Source organism: Vipera ursinii (genome assembly GCF_947247035.1).
Source record: "Vipera ursinii genome assembly, chromosome: 6".
Classification (NCBI taxonomy): Eukaryota; Metazoa; Chordata; class Lepidosauria; order Squamata; family Viperidae; genus Vipera; species Vipera ursinii.
Window position 1 is genome coordinate 25,305,406 of NC_139515.1, and position 21,261 is coordinate 25,326,666.

At 38.4% G+C, this 21,261-nt stretch overlaps 2 protein-coding genes across 2 annotated transcripts in view; one reads left to right on the forward strand and one right to left on the reverse strand.

Annotated features, from left to right (window-relative positions):
• LOC310642775 (ankyrin repeat domain-containing protein 26-like) overlaps nt 1–3,243 on the forward strand; it is a 124,750-nt gene extending 121,507 nt beyond the window's left edge. The window contains exons 29-30 of the mRNA XM_083366678.1: nt 175–220; nt 1,742–3,243. Coding sequence (XP_083222804.1) covers nt 175–220; nt 1,742–1,890 — 195 coding nt within the window. The 3' untranslated portion in view covers nt 1,891–3,243. The remainder of the gene's footprint in view (nt 1–174; nt 221–1,741) is intronic.
• Nucleotides 3,164–5,965, reverse strand: LSM8 (LSM8 homolog, U6 small nuclear RNA associated). The gene is made up of 4 exons (XM_083366726.1): nt 5,889–5,965; nt 5,294–5,334; nt 4,429–4,556; nt 3,164–3,384 (listed from the first exon to the last, which is right to left on the reverse strand). The coding sequence occupies exons 1-4, from the start codon at nt 5,917–5,919 to the stop codon at nt 3,294–3,296; spliced, it is 291 nt and encodes a 96-aa protein (XP_083222852.1). The 5' UTR covers nt 5,920–5,965; the 3' UTR covers nt 3,164–3,293.
• Between the last annotated feature and the right edge of the window lie 15,296 nt (nt 5,966–21,261).

The window sequence follows — 21,261 nt, forward strand, 5'->3', positions numbered from 1 at the left end:
TAATTCATGATAATATATAGTTTTGATCAATGATAGTTGAAAACTGGGATATATTTTTTAAAAAACTAAAATATTAGGCTATGTGAAATTTGCTAAAATATCTTAAGTGATACTGTGTTAATATATTTTTATTTTATACTTAGTGTTTCAATCATAATCTAAATATAATTTCAGATGCAGATGGAATTAGAAAAAAGTATCACCAAAGAACTGGACCAAGGTAAATAGCAAATTATTTATTATTATTTATTTATTAATTTAATTTGTATACCGCCCTTCTCCCGAAGGACTCAGGGCGGTGAACAGGGCAATACATAATAAAAACAAGATACAAAAATTATAGGCTGACAAATCTCATATGCATTCTGCTGTTTGCATCATTTCCCTCCCCCAAAGAAAGTGATACTAATACTGCAATTTTGAGACACTGCACCTCATCAATTACATTTTAGAACGTAAATGTGGCCACAGTAAAACTTTAGCGACTTATTTTTAGAATATAAAAATATAAAACCCATTATTACTTGTTGAAAATAATCTACATCATAGAAATATAGTTCTAATGTATAATATAAAAATGTAAATAAGGAGTCTAATATCTAATAGATATACTATTAGATCATAGAAATATTATAAGCAATTGCTTTAGAGCCTCAAACAATCAGAACTATGTATTCAATAGATGAAAAGTAAAGCTCCACTGAGACTAATGAAATTTAAGTGAGGTGTAACTTATTCCATTGATTTTAAACATGGTAGCATGCCAATTTATAATGGATGAATTGCTTTAATAAAGTCATACAGACTCAATTTTGAGATGGAATTTGAACCAAAGTTACAAATTGCTTATATTACTCACATTATGTACTTTATTGCATATTGGAAAGATTTTCTAAATCTATACAGTATGCACATTTCATTTTGGATTATCCAAATGAAATAGAAAAAATAACATATAGAATTAAACTAAAAATGTGAAAATGATACTTTAAATGATACTTTAATGATACATTCCTACAAGGCATGTAAATGTTAGTACTTTCATCAAATAACCATGCTGATTTTTGGACCACAGAAAATTCTCCATTGTGGAGTCTGTGGTGTTTGTTCTCTGGGCTTGTTTGTTTGCTTGTAGACATTTCATTACCCAACTATGTAAGACCAGTGCTATTGAGTGTGGAGCTTTGTTCTCTCTCTCTCTCTGTGTGTGTGTGTGTGTGTGTGTGTGTGTGTGTGTGTGTGCGCGCGCACACACACACACCCTGCCTGTATATAAATGTAGCAAATCACTCACTAGCAGTGATGTTGTTCCCTTGTTGGTTGATGAAATGTTTGCAAGTAAACAGGCACTAAGAATTCCACAATTCAATCCTGAGCTACATATATTCTCTTCTATTGGAATGCCTCAATTAAAAGCATTCAAGCAAGCCTACATTATTGGGTTTATTGCAGTTTGTAGCCTGATTTCTGCTATATATAACCTCAAAGGATTTCCTTTGGCTGTTCCATTATGATTTATTCTGCATAGAACACATTGGTAATTTGGAGTAAAACTGTTATCCTTATTTCTAAAATGTGCATGTTTGCAAAGGTATATACCGTGGCTAGAAAGTTGTTTTTTTCTTTCATAGCAAAACAAACTTTTAAAAAGTGTTGATATCCAACAAAATTGGTATTCTGATACCATTGTCACTATCCTCAGATATTATGAAACCTGTGAAAAATACTTCTTGTTTTTCAGCTAAAGCTGAATTTGATGCTGAATCTGTTAGAGTCTCCCCTGTAGGATCAGTTGATGGATCTTCAAAAAAATCAAATATAGACCAAGATGAAGTTTCCAAGGCAAGACAGGAGTATCGAGATGTTTTAAAGAAAAACTATATGATTTGAATAGTCTGCAAACTTGTAGATGTGCCTTGATTACATAACTTTTCAATAGAATGCATATCCAGCACTGTGCACTTATATGTAGAGAAAATAGTTCATAGTCCTGTGGCCCCCCCTTACTTTTATGTTCTCTTCACTACCCCCATTTTTCTTTAATAAATTCACACTAGCCTATGACTTATAAAACTGCCTGTTAAGTTTGTAGTTATATGTACAGTATAAACATGTCTTTCCTAGATCCACTCTTGCCTTTTAATTTGTATGTTGTCAGTTAAGTTACTGTTTTGCTGATGCATTTACTTTATGCCTTCAAATGCATTCCATATACATGCAATTTCTACTCGTGTTATTAATCACTTTTGCATAGGTACAGCATTAGGCATCCCATACTGATAATACGCTATTCCTGCAGTAGTGCCAAGAGACTTCTGATCTGTATTTTTAAGTAGTGCTGAAAATGCACTGAAGATTTGATTATAACAAAATCTTAAGCATTTTCTATATCTTGAACTAATGGTTCAGGGTATTGTTTATTTTTTAGTTTTTCAAGGGTATCAGGTGCCATTGAGATAGCATATGTTCAAGTGATAGTGTGTCCTAAATTTATAATTTCTGGAAATTCTATTAATTTTGAATGTTAGCACATAGGAAGCTTCCACACATATACAAAAGCCCTAAGATGTATCACAACTTTTAGCGACTCCATTCATTAGAAGAATGGTAGCTGGTAGTGGTATTCTGTTTCCTAATCTCAGCTGGAAGATTAGAAGGATCTTGCACCCTGAACTACAGGTTGGGGATGGAAAGGGAAGTTTCATTCATAATGTTGCAAATCATCCCTACTAACATGAATACATTCAGTTACTTAAAATAGCATAGTAAATTACAACTGCCCAGTCATTTATTAGGAAATTAAAAATATTTTTCATTATTATGCTGTAAAATAAAAAATAAAATATTTTTATTATTATGCATCCTAATACATTCAATGATTTAAAATGGCATATAATAAATTACAATGGCATAAATCACCCAACCACTTTTAAAGAAATTAAAAATATTTTTATTATTTATGCAGTGTATTTAATGTGATTTATTTAATAAAATTTAAAAATCATTGCTATTTCTGAATTGTTTTTCCCAGGAAAATATTCCTTTTGTGTCAACATTTAGAATTTTCTTTTCCCTATGTTGTAAGCTATAACACTTAGATAACAGCTTTTAAAGTTGCTTTTTCCCATTGCTATGTTGGGGTTCTAAATACATGAGTCAGTAATAAAATGTATACTTTAATTTACATAAAGCTATAACAGTAAAAATAAGTATAAATGATCCAAATTATATAATTTTTAAAAAGAAGTCATGCCATTGTAGAAATAATTGTACAGCAGTCATTATTTTGTCTTTCAATGTACAACTGAGTTCAAAGGTTCTGCTCGAATATTTCCCAAGTCAAGGGCTGAATCTGTTTCTTCATCTATTTCTCCAATTACAGCTCTGAAAAAGAAATTTTTGATTGCTCTAAACATATATTTTAAATTAAATACCAACAGAACCTGCGTGCCATTTTATTACAAAAATAAGTTATTTCTACTTAACATTCTTTTCATACTTCACAGCAAACTGAAAAGTATTAATGAAATTCTACAAAAGGATATAATATCTAGCCCAAGGGTGTGGATTGTACTGAAAGTTACCACATAAAAAACCCTTGCCCCAACAATATAGAAAAGTATTTTATGCAAAAATAATTTTAAAAAGAAAATAAGCAATTATTTTTCTCTCTTAGAATGCAGTCATATACATGTACAGAAAAATAAGTTCAAGAAAACGTACAGAAGGTTCAGAGGGAATATCAAATTTTGGCATAACCTGGCTGCTTAAGAAATAATACCTGGTTATGAATGTTAGATAAGATATGCTATTAATGAACACAGGAATAAAGAAAGCATATGGGTTGGGTTATAAAAGAAATTCTATATAAATATTCGTATCAAATAGTTGGAAGAGGCAAAGGAAAGTGAATTTTCATTAATGAGTAATAGCATGAAAAGTTTTAAAGCAGACTTTTCAAACTGTGAGGTACCTTTCTTGGGGAGGTGTCGACAGAGTCCAGGGGAGGTGTGAAGGCCTTTTAATTACATTGCTACAATATATCGACCTTTTCCAAAGTTTCAATGTACTGTGTTAATTGTTCATTTGATGAATAATTTGGTGTTTAGATTTTTAAGAAATGGTGTATACCTTAAGCTTATACTAAAGGGAGATGTGATGGGGGAAAAAACTTTTAAGAACCACAGCTTAGAGCAGGTGTCAAACTGCCGACCCGTGGACCGGACGCATCACCAGGAAACCGCGCCCACCCTATTGCCGGCAATGGGGAAAAAGCTCCGATACATCGCACAATGTCGCGTGATGTTGCGAGTTTGACATGTCTGGCTTAGAGGGACACCAATAACCTTGTTTCCAGATAGGCTCTCAAAAAACAGGTGATTTCATGTTAACTGCATCTGGGATTATCTTCAAAATGATAAAACTTACACATTATCTCCTCTTACAATGTATAATCCTAAAACTACTTGTTCCACTCCTTGTGAAGAACTGAATACTCTTTCATGGCTCTCATCCAAAATCAAATTGATTGTCTGATCAAAGCCCTTGAGAGTTCCCTAAAATAAATACATAAGTGCAATCAAATTTTCATTCGTAAAGTATATTTGTTACATTTCTTTATTTCTTAACTTTTTAAAATCTGAACAGCAATTCATATTTAAATGATATGGATAACAATAAATTATACATTGACATCAAACCAGGTCTGGACTACTGTTCTTTTCCCCCCCTCACCAGTGAGTTTTTCTGCACCAATCAATTTAAAAGGTAAAAGATTTCTCCTATCCAGTCAAGTCTGACTCTAGAGGACAGCGCTCACCTCGTTTCCTAGCGAAGGGAGCCAGCATTGTCTGAAGACACTTCCATGATCATGTGGCCAGCCTGACTATACAGTGAGGCACACGGAACACTGTTACCTTCCCTTTGAAATGGTACCTGCATTTATATGCTTTCAAACTGCTAGGTTGGGCGGGTGCTGGATCAAGAACAGAAGCTCACAGCACTACCTGGTACTTGGGTCTCAAGCTGCCAACATTCTAGTCAACAAACCCAATGTCTTACCTGCTAGGCCACCATGACCAATCAATTATATCCACTTATTTCTCCCACCAACTCTGCAAATCTAGATATCCATGCTGTGATAACAAGGACGTCACACCCGATTATTTCCACAGTGGACAAAAAATTCCTGAATAAGACTTTAACACTAGTGGCAGGCAAAACAGCACAACAGCCCACTTTTGATTCAAGTCAAACATTTTAGAAAATAAATGAGTTTATGAGGAAATCTCACCACAATCATTCGACCATCTGAAGTAATCACAGCAACAGTACCTAAAATTCATGTCAAGGAATGACCTTAAGTTGTGTGTCTTTGTGTACATATTTATATTAGCGTGTGTATGCTCCTCTTGTTCCTGCCAAATGAAAAGGATAAGCTCACACTTGCTAATGCTACATATAGAGTCTTTTAAGAAACTAGATCTCTCCCCATTCAAAACCAACAATTATACCATCTTCCTCACATGGAGATTTGACGTCTGTATATGCATATACCTTACTGATACATTTTCAAGAAAACCTCCCGAGTCTTTTGCAGCCCTCAGCAGGGCGTCGCTTTCATTCTATAGCAAAGCCCGCCCCCTCGCACGAAATCAAGCCATCCAAACGGAGCCGATTCTGAAAAAAAGAGAAGGGCAGAATGGCCAACTGCAGGCCGCCGAACATCCCCGCTCGCGCGCGGAACAAAGGCAAAGAGTAACGAAATGCGAAATTGGACGGAAGCCCCTCAAAGACTTATTTTCCCACCCCATTCCCCTTTAGCTTCGACTCTTTAGCACTCGCGTATTTTTCACCGCTTTTGTAGTGTTCGTGCAACGGAAGGATACGGTTGATGTAGTTTTCCAAAGCCGAGGTCATAGCGACGGTTCCAATTAAATCCTACGCGCGGTCGCACAGGATAAGCTATCGCGAGGTTTCCCGATCTCAAGCAAGAAATTACAGTAAAATCCTCTCACGTGGCATCCGGGCATGGATTTTGTTCACTGCGCGCGCGCGCGCGCGCGAGACAGAGAGAGAGAGAGAGAGAGAGAGAGAGAGAGAGAGAGAGAGAGAGAGAGAGAGAGAGGGGGGGGGGGCAACGTTCTGCAGAGCATGCGTTATGTGGGTTCTTAAGATGTAGAAAAGATGTAGAGTAGTCACATATTCGCTAGGAAAAGGCTCTTCAGGTTCCATTTTTCTTCAGGGAAGTCACGGTTCGCTGCACACACAAAAATGGTTGGTTAGCCAACCTATATGTTTTATACACCTTTCTTCAACTTGAAAAGAAAGGTAGCCTTAGAATGTTAATTTAATACGGAGTTTATTTAAAACTGGCGCCAAGGATATCTGGAAGCCGCATTCCTTCACGGTTAAAGTTATAGAGTTCAAGAAAGGCTTAGCCTTCGGACGAGTCTATGGTGGCCGGATTATCAGTCTTTCTCGCGATCATACGCGGGGCGAAACAGGACTGCGGGAGTCCGAGCGCTCTGATGACGGGTTCTGTGTTGTTCAGAAGAAGACTGACGCCCGACCAGGCTGCAAAATTCCGGGCTATCGATGGTAGCGGGAGCTGGTCTGCCACTATTCAGTGCTTGGCCGGATTTTTCCAGCTTGGATCCTTTGCCTCACTCTCTTCCCAATTGCAGGGTATGGTGGTCTGTTTGAGTGGGGAGACACGGTTCGGTGGAAGAATCTGTCGCTGAAGGATTATGCACCGAATCAAATCCAACGTAAATTTATTTTCGCAGTTGCATTTTAGTATCAGAAGTAATAGGTTTGTTTTCACAGTCTGGCTGACACAGAAATACAATAAAGTCCGTGTATTACAAGACGCAAAGGAAAAACGTTTTTTGGCGGTGCGCACACCTCCATTCCCAGATGCATTTTACAGTATGATAAAGTTTGCTTGATTATAACCTTGCCGGGTGGGGATTTGGGACCAGTTTGTTTTTGTGGTGTACCATATTCAATAGACCTGGTCCATTATTTTACAGTTTATCGTGGAAATGCAGAAAGTACACTTATTCAGTATGCAAGGAATATATGAATGCGTCTGCATTGAGCTGAAAAGCGCTCACCAGAATAAAACAGGTATTTGAGGCTAAAGCAATATTTGCTACTGCATAAATTTGTATTAGGAGCTATGGTTTGACAGAAATCTGAATGTGACACTGGGAAGCTAAGAAACATTTCCTCATTTACTGACCAGGATAGTTTTAGAAAACTGTCCAAAACAGTACTGTGCACATGTCCATGAGATAAATATGTTGCTTCAAGGGACATCTTGTTGCCATACTCCAACTAGGAATTTGTCAGATCACCAAAATTTTGGCCAATAGACACGTGGAATTTTGAAAGTAAATTGCAAATGCTTTGACTGCCATGGGGAGGCAGATTTTAGTCACAAATTAAAAGTGACAAAGCAGAATGTTAAGAAGATCTGTTGGTGTTTTGATCCCTGCAAGGGTTACTCTGGGGATCTGGTTACAGTTGTTCATGTTCTAAACACAGCTCCTTGAAGTCTTTTCTTGATCAGCAATATTCAATAAATACTTTAAAAGACTTTAAATATTTTGGCACACTGGAAATAGAGAGTATATAATCCAAAATACATGCTTATCTGGAAAGTGTGTAATGTAGACAGGAAGAAATGCGTGAATATCAGCATACGTATGTGAAATTTAGAAAGAAATTCCTAGAGTTTCAATAGAAGAAAATATTTGTAGCTCAAGGATGAACTGTGGGGACCTTGGTGCTCTCTAAGCTTTATTGTTTTCTTGCAGATGCTTCATTACCCAACAAGGAATTGTCAGCAAATAAACAACAGCATGCCTGGCTGAGGAATTCTGGGAGTTGAAGTCCATGAGTCATAAAAGGGCAAAGTTTGAAGACCCCTGCCATAGAGTTTTGTTAGTCTTATTTCCAATTGTTTTGGAGTCATTGGTGCTTCTGAGCTTGGTTGTTTGCTTGCAGATGTTTGATTATCCAAATAGAAAACATCTGCAAGTTAGCAACCAAATTCAGAGAGCACCAAGGTTCCCACAGTCCATAGAGTTTCCTTGGTCTTACAGCCATTCATTTATGCTGGTCTGACAGCTGCGGACAGGAAAGTATTACAGAGGGTAGTGAGCACAGCACAAGACATTGTGGGCTGTTCCCTGACACCACTGGATGACATCACCAGGGCTCGTTGCCTTGGAAGAGTGAGGAAGATTCTCAGGGATGACTCATACCCTGGACGGTATCTCTTTACTCTCCTACCATCCGGTAGGAGATATAGGAATATAGCCAGCCGTACCAACAGGCTGAAAAATAGCTTTTATCCGTGGGCTGTTAGGCTTTTAAATGGGACATAATCTCTGTGAACGTATGCAGAATTGACTTGGGAGGCCGGTGTGTGGTGTAGTTGGTTCACATGGTGTGGTAGGATGGAGGGTTTGTTGTCACTGTGTGTTGGGGGGAGAGAGCACGGGGGGGGGAGGCTCAGCTAATCTCAATGTACACATGTTGTACTTTGACAATAAAGGTTTATTATTATTTAGTGACTGTTTGAAGTTACAATGCCACTGCAAAAAGGAACTTATAACCATTTCCACTCTTAAAAACATTGTGACATCCACACAGTCATGTGATCAAAATTCAGACATTTGTTCAACTGCCATGTATTTATTTATTATTATTTATTATTTATTAATTTAATTTGTATACCGCCCTTCTCCCGAAGGACTCAGGGTGGTGAACAGGGCAATACATATTAAAAAACAAGATACAAAAATTAAAAACGATTAAACAACAATGCCCATGAATAAATTAGTACACATTAAAAAGTTAAAATCAATTTATAAAACCCAACCCCATCCCATCAGGCCAGGCCAGCTTGTTCAAAAAGGTAGGTTTTGAGATTGCGCCGGAAGGAGCGGAGGTCAGGCGCCATCCGGAGCTTGGCCGGAAGATGGTTCCATAACTCCGGCACGCCCACAGAGAACGCCCTCCCCCTGGGGGCCACCAGTTGGCATTCTTTGACCGGTGGCACCCTGAGGAGGCCCTCTCTGTGGGAGCGTACTGGGCGGAGGGAAGTTGACGCCGGCCGCAGGTGCTCCCCAAGGTATTCCGGACCCATGCCATGTAGGGCTTTGTAGGTCATTACTAACACCTTGAACCTCACCCGGAAGACAACTGGAAGCCAATGCAGCTCGCGGAGCAGAGGTGTAACATGGGAGTCGGGAAACTCCCGACACAGCTCTCGCGGCTGCATTCTGTACCAGTTGGAGCCTCCGAGTGGTCTTCAAGGGTAGCCCCATGTAGAGAGCGTTGCAGTAGTCCAGAGGAGAGGTCACGAGCGCGTGAGTGACCATACGTAAGGCATCCTACGTAAGGCATTTATGGCAGTTGCAGTGTCAAGCAAAGTCATTGGTGAAGCCAGATTTACTTAACCATATTACTAACTTAACTACAGCGATTCACTTAACAACTGTGGTAAGAAAGCTTGTAAAATGGGGCAAAACTCAAATAACAGATGTCTTGCTTAACAATATAAATTTGGGGCTCATTTGTAGTCCTAAATTGAGGATACTTGTATTTCAAAATTGCTGAAGAGTCATTGGTGCTCTCTGAGCTTCGTTGCTTGCTTGCAGATGTTTCATTATCTAACTATGTAATATCAGTGCAGATAAGTGTGGGGTTTGTTGTAGCTTGCCCTGCCAGTTTTGGTGGAGATGAGGTTTTCTCTTTCGTATTTCTTTGATTAGGATATTGTTTTCTACTTAATTGTTTGGTGTTAATCCTGGCTTATCTGGGTCCTTGACTGCTGGAGGGGAGGTGCTGTAGTCTTTTTTGTTTCCTTTTTAGCTTGTTGTTTAAATGGTTTACAAATATAATTTATTTCTGTGTATTTATTGATGGCTGATTTGACTGAATGTCAAGCTTTCAGGAATTCACTAACATTTTGGTCTAGGATATTAACATTGAATTTGGTCTTGGATGCTCACAGTATCCCATTTGAATCAGGTTGAGTCTCTCCATTGTGAAATTAGGGAGTTTTCTGATTATTAGTGGATTGAGTACTGAGGCAGTTTTTGATGTCTGGGAAGAGCAGTGTGTCATTCTCTTTTTCCCTTGTAAATTTTTTTCTTTTAAAAATGTTGATTGTTTCACATGTCTTCTATAGATGTTCCTTTTTTATTAGTATGGAAGGATTATGTAGGCTGTTTCTTTTTTCTGTTGTTCTGGGTTACTGCAATTCATTTGAATAATGCTCTTACACAACTCCTCTTATGGGAGATTGGCTTGTTACTTTGGCAATGGAGCACTTGATTAGTGTGGGTTGGTTTTCTATACACTGGCATTTCTAATTTGCCATTGTTTCTCATGATGATGATGTCTAGGAAAAGCAGTGTGTCATTTTCTTTTTCCCTTGTGATTTTTGTGCCTTAAAAGATGTTGTTGATTGTTTCAGGTGTCTTCTATAGTTCCTTTTTTATTAGTATGAAAGTATCATCTGCCTACTGAATCCATACACTTAGTTCTGTGTGTAGGAGTGCTATATCTAAATGCTACATTACTCTGCTTTGAGTCCTGAAAGTGGTAATCACATGGTTGTTGGTATGTTTATCCATCAAACATAAAGTAGGCAGTGAGGCAGAGGTTGATGAGGCCCATCATCAACCTTTCAACCTTAGTATATTTGGCTAGGTCAGCTATGTTGTGCAGTATTTCTACCATGAATTCTACCACTACTTCTCCATTTAGGAATGTAAAAGTGTGTTGTGACATTGAATGAAATCATAATTCCATCTTCTTGAAGCATTGTAGTGGGGAGTTGATTCACTCCCCTCTGTGAGATGTCTTAGCTTTTTTGTAAGTTCTTTGGCTACATTGTACGTGGGGGCCCTGGTAACAATACAGTTGGCTAAGAGATATGTTGGGCTGGCATATTTTGAGCTATCCATAGAGTGAGGGAGGATGGGGTCACTGCTTTTCATCCATCACTCTTCGTTTCTATTGGAAACACCTATGGGCACCAAACACTTCAGAAAGCACACAATGAGAGAAATTTGCATGTAGGCAAACTTCTTCCAAGGAACAACTATCCTTTCTACACAAATGCCTATGACAGGATGCCCTGCTCACCAGTGTCTGCTACAAATCTATTTGTCACCTCTACTGTATATTCAACAGGGATATGATTTAATTCATACCTGAGTGGCCTAGTGCTTTTCCCTACTTTCTTCAGTTTAAGCCTAAACTTTGCAAGGAGAAGCTCATGGTCTGAGCCACAGTCAGCTCCTGGTCTTGTTTTTACTGACTGTATAGAACTTCTCCATCTTTGGCTGCAGAGCATATAGTCAATCTGATTTCTGTGTTGACTGTCTGGTGATGTCCATGTGTAGAGCCGTCTCTTGGGTTGTTGGAAAAGAGTGTTTGCTATGACCATCGTATTCTCTTGACAAAATTCTATCAGCCTGTGCCCTGCTTCATTTTGTACTCCAAGGCCAAACTTGCCTGTTATTCCAGTTATGTTTTGGCTTCCTACTTTAGCATTCCAATCCCCCATGATGAAAAGGACATCATTTTTTGCTGTTAGTTCTATAAGGTGTTGTAGGGCTTCATAGAACCGGTCAATTTCATCCTCTTCAGCACTGGTGGTTGGGGCATAGACTTGGACTACTGTGATATTGAATGGTTTGCCTTGGATTCGAACTGAGATCATTCTGTCATTTTGAGGATTGTATCCCAGTATTGCTTTTCCTACTCTTTTATTGACTATGAAGGCTACTCCATTTCTTCTGAGGGATTCTTGCCCGCAGTAGTATACCTGATGGTCATCTGAATTAAATTCACCCATTCCTGTCCATTTTAGTTCGCTGATACCTAAGCTGTCGATGTTCAGTCTTGTCATCTCTTGTTTGACCACGTCCAGCTTTCCTTGATTCATGGATCTTACATTCCAGGTTCCTATGGAGAAAAAATCTTTACAGCATCGGACTTTCCTTTCACCACCAGACACATCCACAGCTGAGCGTCTTTTTGGCTTTGGCCCAGTCGCTTCATTCTTTCTGGCGCTACTAGTACTAGCCCTCTGCTCTTCCCCAGTAGCATATTGGACGCCTTCCGACCTGAGGGGCTCATCTTCCAGCGTCATATCGTTTTGCCTTTTGGTACTGTCCATAGGGTTTTCATGGCAAAGATACTGGAGTGGGTTGCAATTTCCTTCTCCAGTGGATCACGTTTTGTCAGAACTCTAGGCTATGACCTGTCCGTCTTGGGTGGCCCTGCATGACATAGCTCATAGCTTCATTGAATTACGCAAGCCCCTTCGCCACGACAAGGCAGTAATCCAGGAAGGGGATGACATTGTTTAAGGTGCCCCATACACTATTGTTGATGAATAATACAACAATCTTTGTCCAGGCTGCTGTGACATTCTTCCAAAAATATATGCTTCAAAATCAACATATTGCTCCCATTTAAGTTCCATATTGGCAGAAACAAATGGGGTAACTGATAATAACTTACCAGAATAATAGAATTATGCTTCTGTTGTAGATTCTGAAGGTGAATCTTCCACCTGACCCATATTCTATCGGGCTCATTTGAGTAATTAATTTGTGAGTACTCAGTTGGATTCAAGAAACAACAATGAACAATGGGGACAGTGAGTTAATTGACATATTCCTGTCCCTTGCAATCTAAAAATTACAGGGTTATCAGTACATGTAACATAGGTGTGTGTGTGGACAAGAATATCAACCTTGCTGTCAAGCAAAATCAAGCTGTTAATAGTGAGTGCCACACAAAGTACACTAATCAAACAGGTGGTAAGAAAATAGGGGAACTCAGGCACCACACAAGTTATGTAGAAAGTAAACACAGTGTTAGTCATAAAGGACTCAAATGTCTATACACCAATGTATAGAGCTTAAGCAACAAACAGGGTGAATTAGAAATTCCGGTAAATGAGAGCAGATACGATATTGTTGCCATTATGGAAACTTGGTGGGATTAAACCCATAAATGGAACTCACAGCTAGAGGGATTTAAATTATTTTAAAAAATCAGTCCAAATAAAAGAGGAGATGGAGTTGCTCTCTATATAAGAAATAACCACATCTCTGCAGAAATAGAGCATAACAATGATGAAAACTATCTTGAATGCATTTGGGTCAATATAAAAGGGGGGGAAATAAGCACATCTCTGCAGAAATAGAGCATAACAATGATGAAAACTATCTTGAATGCATTTGGGTCAATATAAAAGGGGGGGGAAATGACATTGCCATAGGTGTATACTATAGGCCACCCAACCAAACAGAGGTAATAGATGAACTTTTTCTTAGTCAGTTAACTAAGGTATGTAGGAAGCACATGACAATAGTAATGGGGGACTTTAATTACCCTGACATCAACTGGGAGACCTAGTGCACTAAGTGGAAGATCAAACAGATTCCTGACAAACCTAGCAGAAAACTTTGTCTCCCAAAAAGTAGAGAAGGGAACTAGGGGATTAACCATATTGGATCTAATTCTCACTAACAGAGATGAAATGATAGAAGGTGTTGAAGCCACAGGAACCTTAGGGGGGGAAGTGATCGTGCAATGTTGGAATTCAACATTATGGAAGCATGACCATTAGAACAGAGTCAAACTAGAGTCTTGGACTTTAAGAGAGATAATTTCAATAAACTTAGTGAGGGCTTGGGAAGTATTCCATGGATGAGAATCCTCAAGGAGAAAACAACTCAAGAAGCTTGGGAAATTTTGAAAAGTGAGATAATAAAAGCCCAGTCTAGCACAATACCACCAAAGAGGAAAAATAACAGCTCTCAAAAGAAACCAGCATGGCTTCATAAAGAACTCTCTGATAAATTGAAAGATAAAAAGTACAAGCATAAAAAGTGGAAAGAGGGGCACATAACTAAGGCAGAATATCAGCAAATGGCCTTAGCCTGCAAAGATGAAGTGAGCAAAGCTAAGGCTCAAAATGAACTAAGTCTTGTGACCAAAGTCAAAAATAACAAAGCTTCTTTCAACATGTAAAAAACAAGAAAAAAGTTAAGGAAATGATTGGTCCATTAGTGGAGGAAAGTGGTAAGAAGGTGACAAGCAACAGGGAGAAAGCAGAACTATTTAACTCATTTTTTTGCATCTGTCTTTACACAAAGGGAGACAACAGTCCAACCTATCAAAAACATTGCCATAAAAACAGAATAGAAACCCAAGTTAACATAGGCAAGAAAATGGTAAGTGAGCACCTGTCCAGCCTAGACGAGTTCAAATCACCAGGACCAGATGGACTACACCCCAAGGTTCTCAAGGAACTGGCAGATGTGATCTCAGAACCATTGAAATATATTTTTCAAAGATCCTGGAGCACTGGGAAAACCAGAGGACTGGAAAAGAGCTGATGTAGTTCCCATCTTCAAAAAAGAAAAAAAAATGGATCCAGGAAATTACAGACTTATCAGCCTGACTTCAATACCTGGGAAGATTCTGGGAAAGATAATCAAACAACAAATGAGTGAACACCTAGAGGCAAACAAAGTCACTACTAAAAGCCAACATGGATTTGTCAGAAACAGATCATGTCAGACAAATCTTATTGCGTTCTTTGACTAAGTGACAAAATTAGTGGACCAGAGGAATACTGTGGATATAATTTACATGGACTTCAGTAAGGCATTTGATAAAGTAGATCACAACCTACTACTTGATAAGATAGAAAAATGTGGGTTAGACAGCATCACCACCAGATGGATTCGAAGCTGGCTGACTGGCCATACTCAGTGTGTGGTCCTCAATGAAACTGCATCTACATGGAGGAAAGTGTGTAGTGGGGTGCCCCAGGGCTCTGTTCTAGGCCCAGTGCTCTTCAACATCTTCATCAATGATTTGGACGAGTGGGTAGATGAGGAACTCATCAAATTTGCAGATGACAACAAGCTAGCAGGAATAGCCAACACTCCAGAAGACAGGCTTAAGATACAGGAGGATCTGGACAGACTTGAACACTGGGCGCTACCTAACAAAATGAAATTCAATGGTGAAAAAAAGTAAGGTTCTACACTTAGGCAAGAAAAACCAAATGGACAGGTATAGTATAGGTGGTACCTTGCTCAATAGTAGTAACTGTGAGAGGGATCTCGGAGTCCTAGTGGACAATCAGTTAAATATAAGCCAGCAGTGTGTTGCAGCTGCCAAAAAAGCCAACACAGTGCTAGGCTACATTAACAGAGGGATAGAATCAAGATCACGTGAAGTATTAATACCACTTTACAATGCCTTGGTAAGGTCACACTTGGAATACTTCATCCAGTGTTGGTCACCACAATGTAAAAAAGATGTTGAGACTATAGAAAGAATACAGAGGAGCAACAAAGATGATTAAGGGACTGGAGTTAAAACATATAAGGTGTCAACGCTGCAAAATTGGATGTTTTTGCTCTGACAATATAAGAGGCAGCCTTTTCTTTAAACTGTTTTGCTCTGAATAAAATGAAGCTGGGGGGAGGAGAATGCTAACCCGGTTGTTTAAATAAGATAAGGAATGGCGCATATAACAGAAGCGAAGCTTGCATATTAAGCTAATTGGAGAGTGTGATTTATGACGTTTAAATTAAGGGAGGGAATTGTGTTTGATAGAATGTGTTCAGGGGAGGAGAAATCAGATTGTGGCATCCATCCATGAGTGCCGATGCTTCGTTCTCATTATTACAGACCTTTTAGAACAAACAATGCCTGAATGTTCTTTGAACTGTCTCATTAGCCGGAACCATGACATAAGAAACGGTTGCTGGAATTGGGTATGTCTAGTTTAATGAAGAGAGGTGCGAGGGGTGACATGATAGCAGTGTTCCAATATATCAGAGGCTGCCACAAAGAAGAGGGAGTCAAGCTATTCTCCAAAGCACCTGAAGGCAGGACAAGAAGCAATGGATGGGAAAAAAATCAAGGAGAGAAGCAACCTGGAACTAAAGACAAACCTCCTGACTGTTAGAACAGTTAACCAGTGGAACAACCTGCCTCCAGAAGCAGTGAATGCTCCAACACTGGAAGTTTTTAAGAAGAGGCTGGACAGCCATTTGTCTGAAATGGTATAGGGTTTCGTGCCTGAGCAGGGGGTTGGGCTAGATGACCTCCAAGGTCCCTTCCAACTTTATTGTTGTTAAAAATATAAAAAACCATATAAAATATTGTATTTCAGAAAAAAGAAGGCAGTTAAAACGAGGATAGAATAAAATTTAAAAGGGAGGGCAGTTCCTTCAAGGCTCTAATCAGTCCTGAAGTTGTGTGTTCCTCTGCCCCATGAAGCCTTCAAAATTGTCCAGAAGGCCAGGAGAGTGAATCTTTAATGCTCTGAATATGCTCTGTCTGAGGGACTTTTCTCCTATTACTTGTCTGACCATTAAGGTCTTTAAGAAAAACAATTCGGTCTCTGAGGTCTATTTATCCAGCAGTAGAAAATAACCTTGCACATTGTTGCCCTTGGAGGGTTGTGTTTAAATCTTACTTCCTCTGCATTTAGAATATTAGCCAAGATGCACAGCTTTGGGTGGATTTTAAATGTAATGTTTGCATTTGATTTACTATTTAAAATGTTTTCATATTTGCTGCTGTAAATACTTGACTAAGTTGAAAGTTGGTGGTAGACCAAATAAAATCGTCACTGTCACCATCATATTGTCTTCATCATCATCATCATCATCATCATCACAATCATCATCATCATCATCATCATCATCATCATCATCTACCTATGCTTCTCAGTGCCAAAAGGCTGTTTTACATCTTTGTTGTGGACGATTGAAAATAATGTCCTCACAAATTAAAACTACATAAGAAAGCAAGTAAATAATCTGAACTGTATTTATAGCTGTTGGCTATTCATTAAAATAATTATACTCTTGCAGTATTGATTAATACTCCAGATGCTGTTATTCAGTTATGTGTCATGGTTCCAACAGACAGAGACAAATAAAGCAGAACTCTGAGGCTTGCAAAGTCCTCAAAGAACTTTGTACTAAGTTTATTAGTACAAAGTATCAGCACAATCAAGAGTGAAACCAAGTCTGGATACACAAGTAACAATTTTCCAATACATATTTTTAACACAATTTTCCACCCATAAAAGCTATGCAAGCAATTATGTTCCCCAACATGATTATTTGACGGCCTTTTTATGCAACGCCCAGTCCCTAGTCTCGGGAGCAGAAATGACCTTGGATCCCATGGGACAAAAGATTATTTTGACTAGCGAAGCACTTGGGCACCCCCCCTCCCTCCATTCTCTGTGGCAACCTAGAATAAGAAGGAAAATGGCTGCAGCCATGCTCATTTGTAGAGTTGACAGTTGACATTATGTTTGTTAGTTATGTTTTCCCTACGCTTCCATTGCTTGTTTTAAATTATTTTGACAATAATTATATAATAAACAGAAAAAATGACTTTGCCAATCCTGGTTTTTTTAAAAAAATGTAACTGATTAAAACTTAGTTTGTTATTTTAAATTCCGATCATAGTTCCACTATAACTACAGAATAAAATAGAATTTGCTTTTACTGCCCTGGGAATGCAGAACATTTAACTGGGAATAAGGATTTTTTAGCAGTACAAGGAAATATGTTTTTAAAATCACAATATTGATGAGTATTTATATTCCTTGCTGGATGTGATGACTCCCTCAGACACTTCCCCAGATACCTCTTCAGATGTCAGATCAGGGGAGGATGAACCAGCTCCTAGCACGTCAGGAGGGGAGTTGGCCAATGGTTCCAAGCAGCTGTCTGAGAGTGATTTGGCTAAAGTGCAGCTGCAGCAGGAGAGCCCTGAGGATGTCTGATGGGGAAAGCATGCAGCTGCAGCCAGTCAGGGATGAGAAAGAGGAACCATCTTCTGCACTTGATCCAAGAGCATGTAGGGCAGAGAAAAGGCAGGAGCAGCAAAGGACAGCCAGATTACCATGAGGAGAAAGCCTCACCCTTCTTGATGGGTTACACCAGAAGCTGGCTATTTAGCACAGCAGACAAACGGAGGTGATGCTGGGAATGTGTTCATTTCCTAGCTGTGTGTTTTCTGGTTGTTGTGATTCCTGCCTTGTTTTGGATTGACACCGTGGCTTGACTTGGACCATGCCTTGTGAACACTCTTGTATTGTGGATTTAATTTTGCATGGTAGATTTATTTTGATTGGGAAACTTTGAAGTGCCTTGTGGAATCATTGGCCATTACTCTGTGGACTAGCATTGATCTGCTTGTGACTGGACTTAATTGGGACAGTTCTGAGTTTTTGATGAAGGGAATTGCTGGGGAATATTAATAAACCCACTAAACCACAGTTACTTGTGTGAGTGAGTAGGACAGCACACTGGATATCCCTCTTTCAATCTCTCTCTCTCTCTCTCTCTCTCTCTCTCTCTCTCTCTCTCTCTCTCTCTCTCTCTCTCTCTCTCTCTCTCTGTGTGTGTGTGTGTGTGTGTGTGTGTGTGTGTGTGTGTGTGTCAAACCAAATTATTCCTAATCTGGCATGCCTGAACCAGCCCAAAGTATGGAAGCCATCCCTATCCCTTTAATGCTGGTCTCAGGTGTTTATATAATCTCCTGGAACATAAACCCAGAAAGTGAGATTTGCTTCCATCTTGAGTAAAATATCACTGCTGCCCATTGTAATTAGTAACAGTACTTTTTTTAAAAAAAAACAAAATGCTGTATTAAAAATATTCTCTAATAATGGAGATTGTTTGCAAAGGCTGCTATGGGGGTTAGTAAATCTTTATTTGTTCTATTTTGAGTGCTAATTTCACACCTTTGTTCCATTTTAAATGAGGATTCAATTATAAGAATTAAACAAAAAATAAATGAGCAGGCATATGTACTTGTAACAAAACAAGTAATTTCTGAAATGGTTTCTATATAATATATTAAGAAAATATTTTCTCTCTTGTCCTTGTTGAAATAGGATAAATAAACCTGGGATGAGTATAGATTGGATATACCAGAACCTCTGGCCTAACATTTGAAATCTCATGAAATTAAATTCAGTCCCAACATCTACTAGTCATATTTGAGCAGCAAACTATGTCCTTTAGCCCAGTGGGAATCTAAAGCAGTCTCTGCAATTCTGTTCAGATCCAGTAACAGCTAGATGGTAGCTGCTAATGCACAGAAAATACTCAAAACTTTCTTTCTCAGCAATGTTTTTTTTTTCTTTTTAACAATTGGCTCAGTAATGAGAAACCCCTACGCAACAGCAGGACTACTATGCACCAACAAAAATGTGTTCAATATAAATTGACTTTTTTAAAATGGTAGTCTTACTCTTTTTTTAAAACTACAATGATTTCTGAAGGTTTTAATTGCCTACCATATGAGTTTGGCGGTGACTGCATTGTAGCTGTTAAATTGCATCTATAAACCCATTCATATGTGTTAATGTCCTTCATTATCTTGCTTATCCTCACAACAGTAGTCTTATTTTTAAAGGACCATGCCAAGAACTAGTAATTGATCAAAATCAGAAAATGGTAGAATACCAGATAAAAAAGTTAGCTCATTTATGTAACATTCCATTTTAATCTTTGCCATCTTTTGTTTCATCAAGATCTAATAGCGAAACTGCGCCCACCCCATTGCTGGCAGTGGCAAAAAAGTCGTGATACGTTGTGACACTTCACGTGACGTTGGAGTTTGACACCCCTGATCTACCTCCTCAGTGGATATTGCAATCAATCAATCAGTCAAACCTTTATTATGACCATAAAGCCACCAAAGTAAAACAGATAAAAAGAAACAAACAGGCTAAAAATATATAGAACACATTTCAGACCCAAGGAGAAGTGGAGAATCCCTATAGTGGTGCAGAGCTGAGCAAAACAAAAAGATCTTCCAGAACGATATTTAATTGGAAGAAGTCACATTCTCTGCCAGGGAATTTGTTTCATGATAGGATAAATAAAAAGTCATCCAAAATTGTCAGACCCATGCCAAGAGAAGAGACAATGAGATCCAATGGAATCTAATTATTTGCTTACAGCTAATAACATCTTGACAAACTAAACCTGTAAGTTTAAATTGAAACAAACTTGGAGAACAAACCACAGCCTAAACCTTTAAGTTTCTAAACTAGTAGATATACCTTGAGAGATTCTAGGGTGTGGTTACCCTGAACATCTTCCCCCTTCTTTCCTTACCCCTTAGTTTGCGATTGTGCAGTTTCTTGATTCAGGTCTCTTTCTGAGAAAACTCTGGAGTTGGTCCCCTCCTGCTGCTGCAAGTGCATTTTCCATCCCATAAATTCCCTGCAGAGAAGGCATCAAAAGAACATTTAAAGTCTGTGAGCAAGTCTCCATAAGGGCATGTATGCTGGTATAGTGAAATATTACTGGAGCACTCCAAAAGGACAATGGAAGGCAATCCAAGCTGAACAAACTGAAAGGCCTGGTAGAATTTCAGAACTGTGAGATAGAAGAGTTAAAAGGCTAGCACGTACTTATTTACAAAAATCCCACATGCTTCAAGGTTATGAACCAGACTGATTTGAAAAACCAATGTCCTCGATATGTTGTCTAAAATTGCTTCTCATGTTTCCAAGGCCTAATGAGCAAGAAGAATCCAACATATCCTACAGAATGATGCTTGCCAATGTATTTTTTTAATCGTGGACTTAATGTGGTCTTTAAGAACTTGCAGGCCTAGTTGCTTTCAGAAAAAAGATAACTCTTGCTTTGATAAGCCTCTATTTCAGAATGGGAACAAAAGCAGCAGACAACAGAAAATTGAATTAATCCTATTTTCTTTCTGTGTTAAATACTCCTGAATTTACTTAAATAATTTTCCTCATGTGATTTTGAGTTAAGAATGGATACATGTGGACTGAGGTATTATGGCAGTTAATTTCATTTTACAGTTTTATGAATGAGATTATGCAAATATATTCCAGTATTATAGCAGTATATTCAACAAATTAAGGCAAAGCATATACATGTTTAAAACAAAAGCATTTTCAGATTCCTGAATTACTATTAATAGATAGAAAGATCCATAGATCACATATTTTCTTGTTTGATGTCAACTGTCAATAGGAACACTCAAACCATGCAATTCTAGCTTGTTCTACTCTTAAATCACAGCTTTAAGTTACACTTTGTTTTTCTGTTAACATTTCTGGTTTCTTGGAATTACTGACTTCTTAGTTTGAACATCACCATAAATCATATAAAAAGATATTTG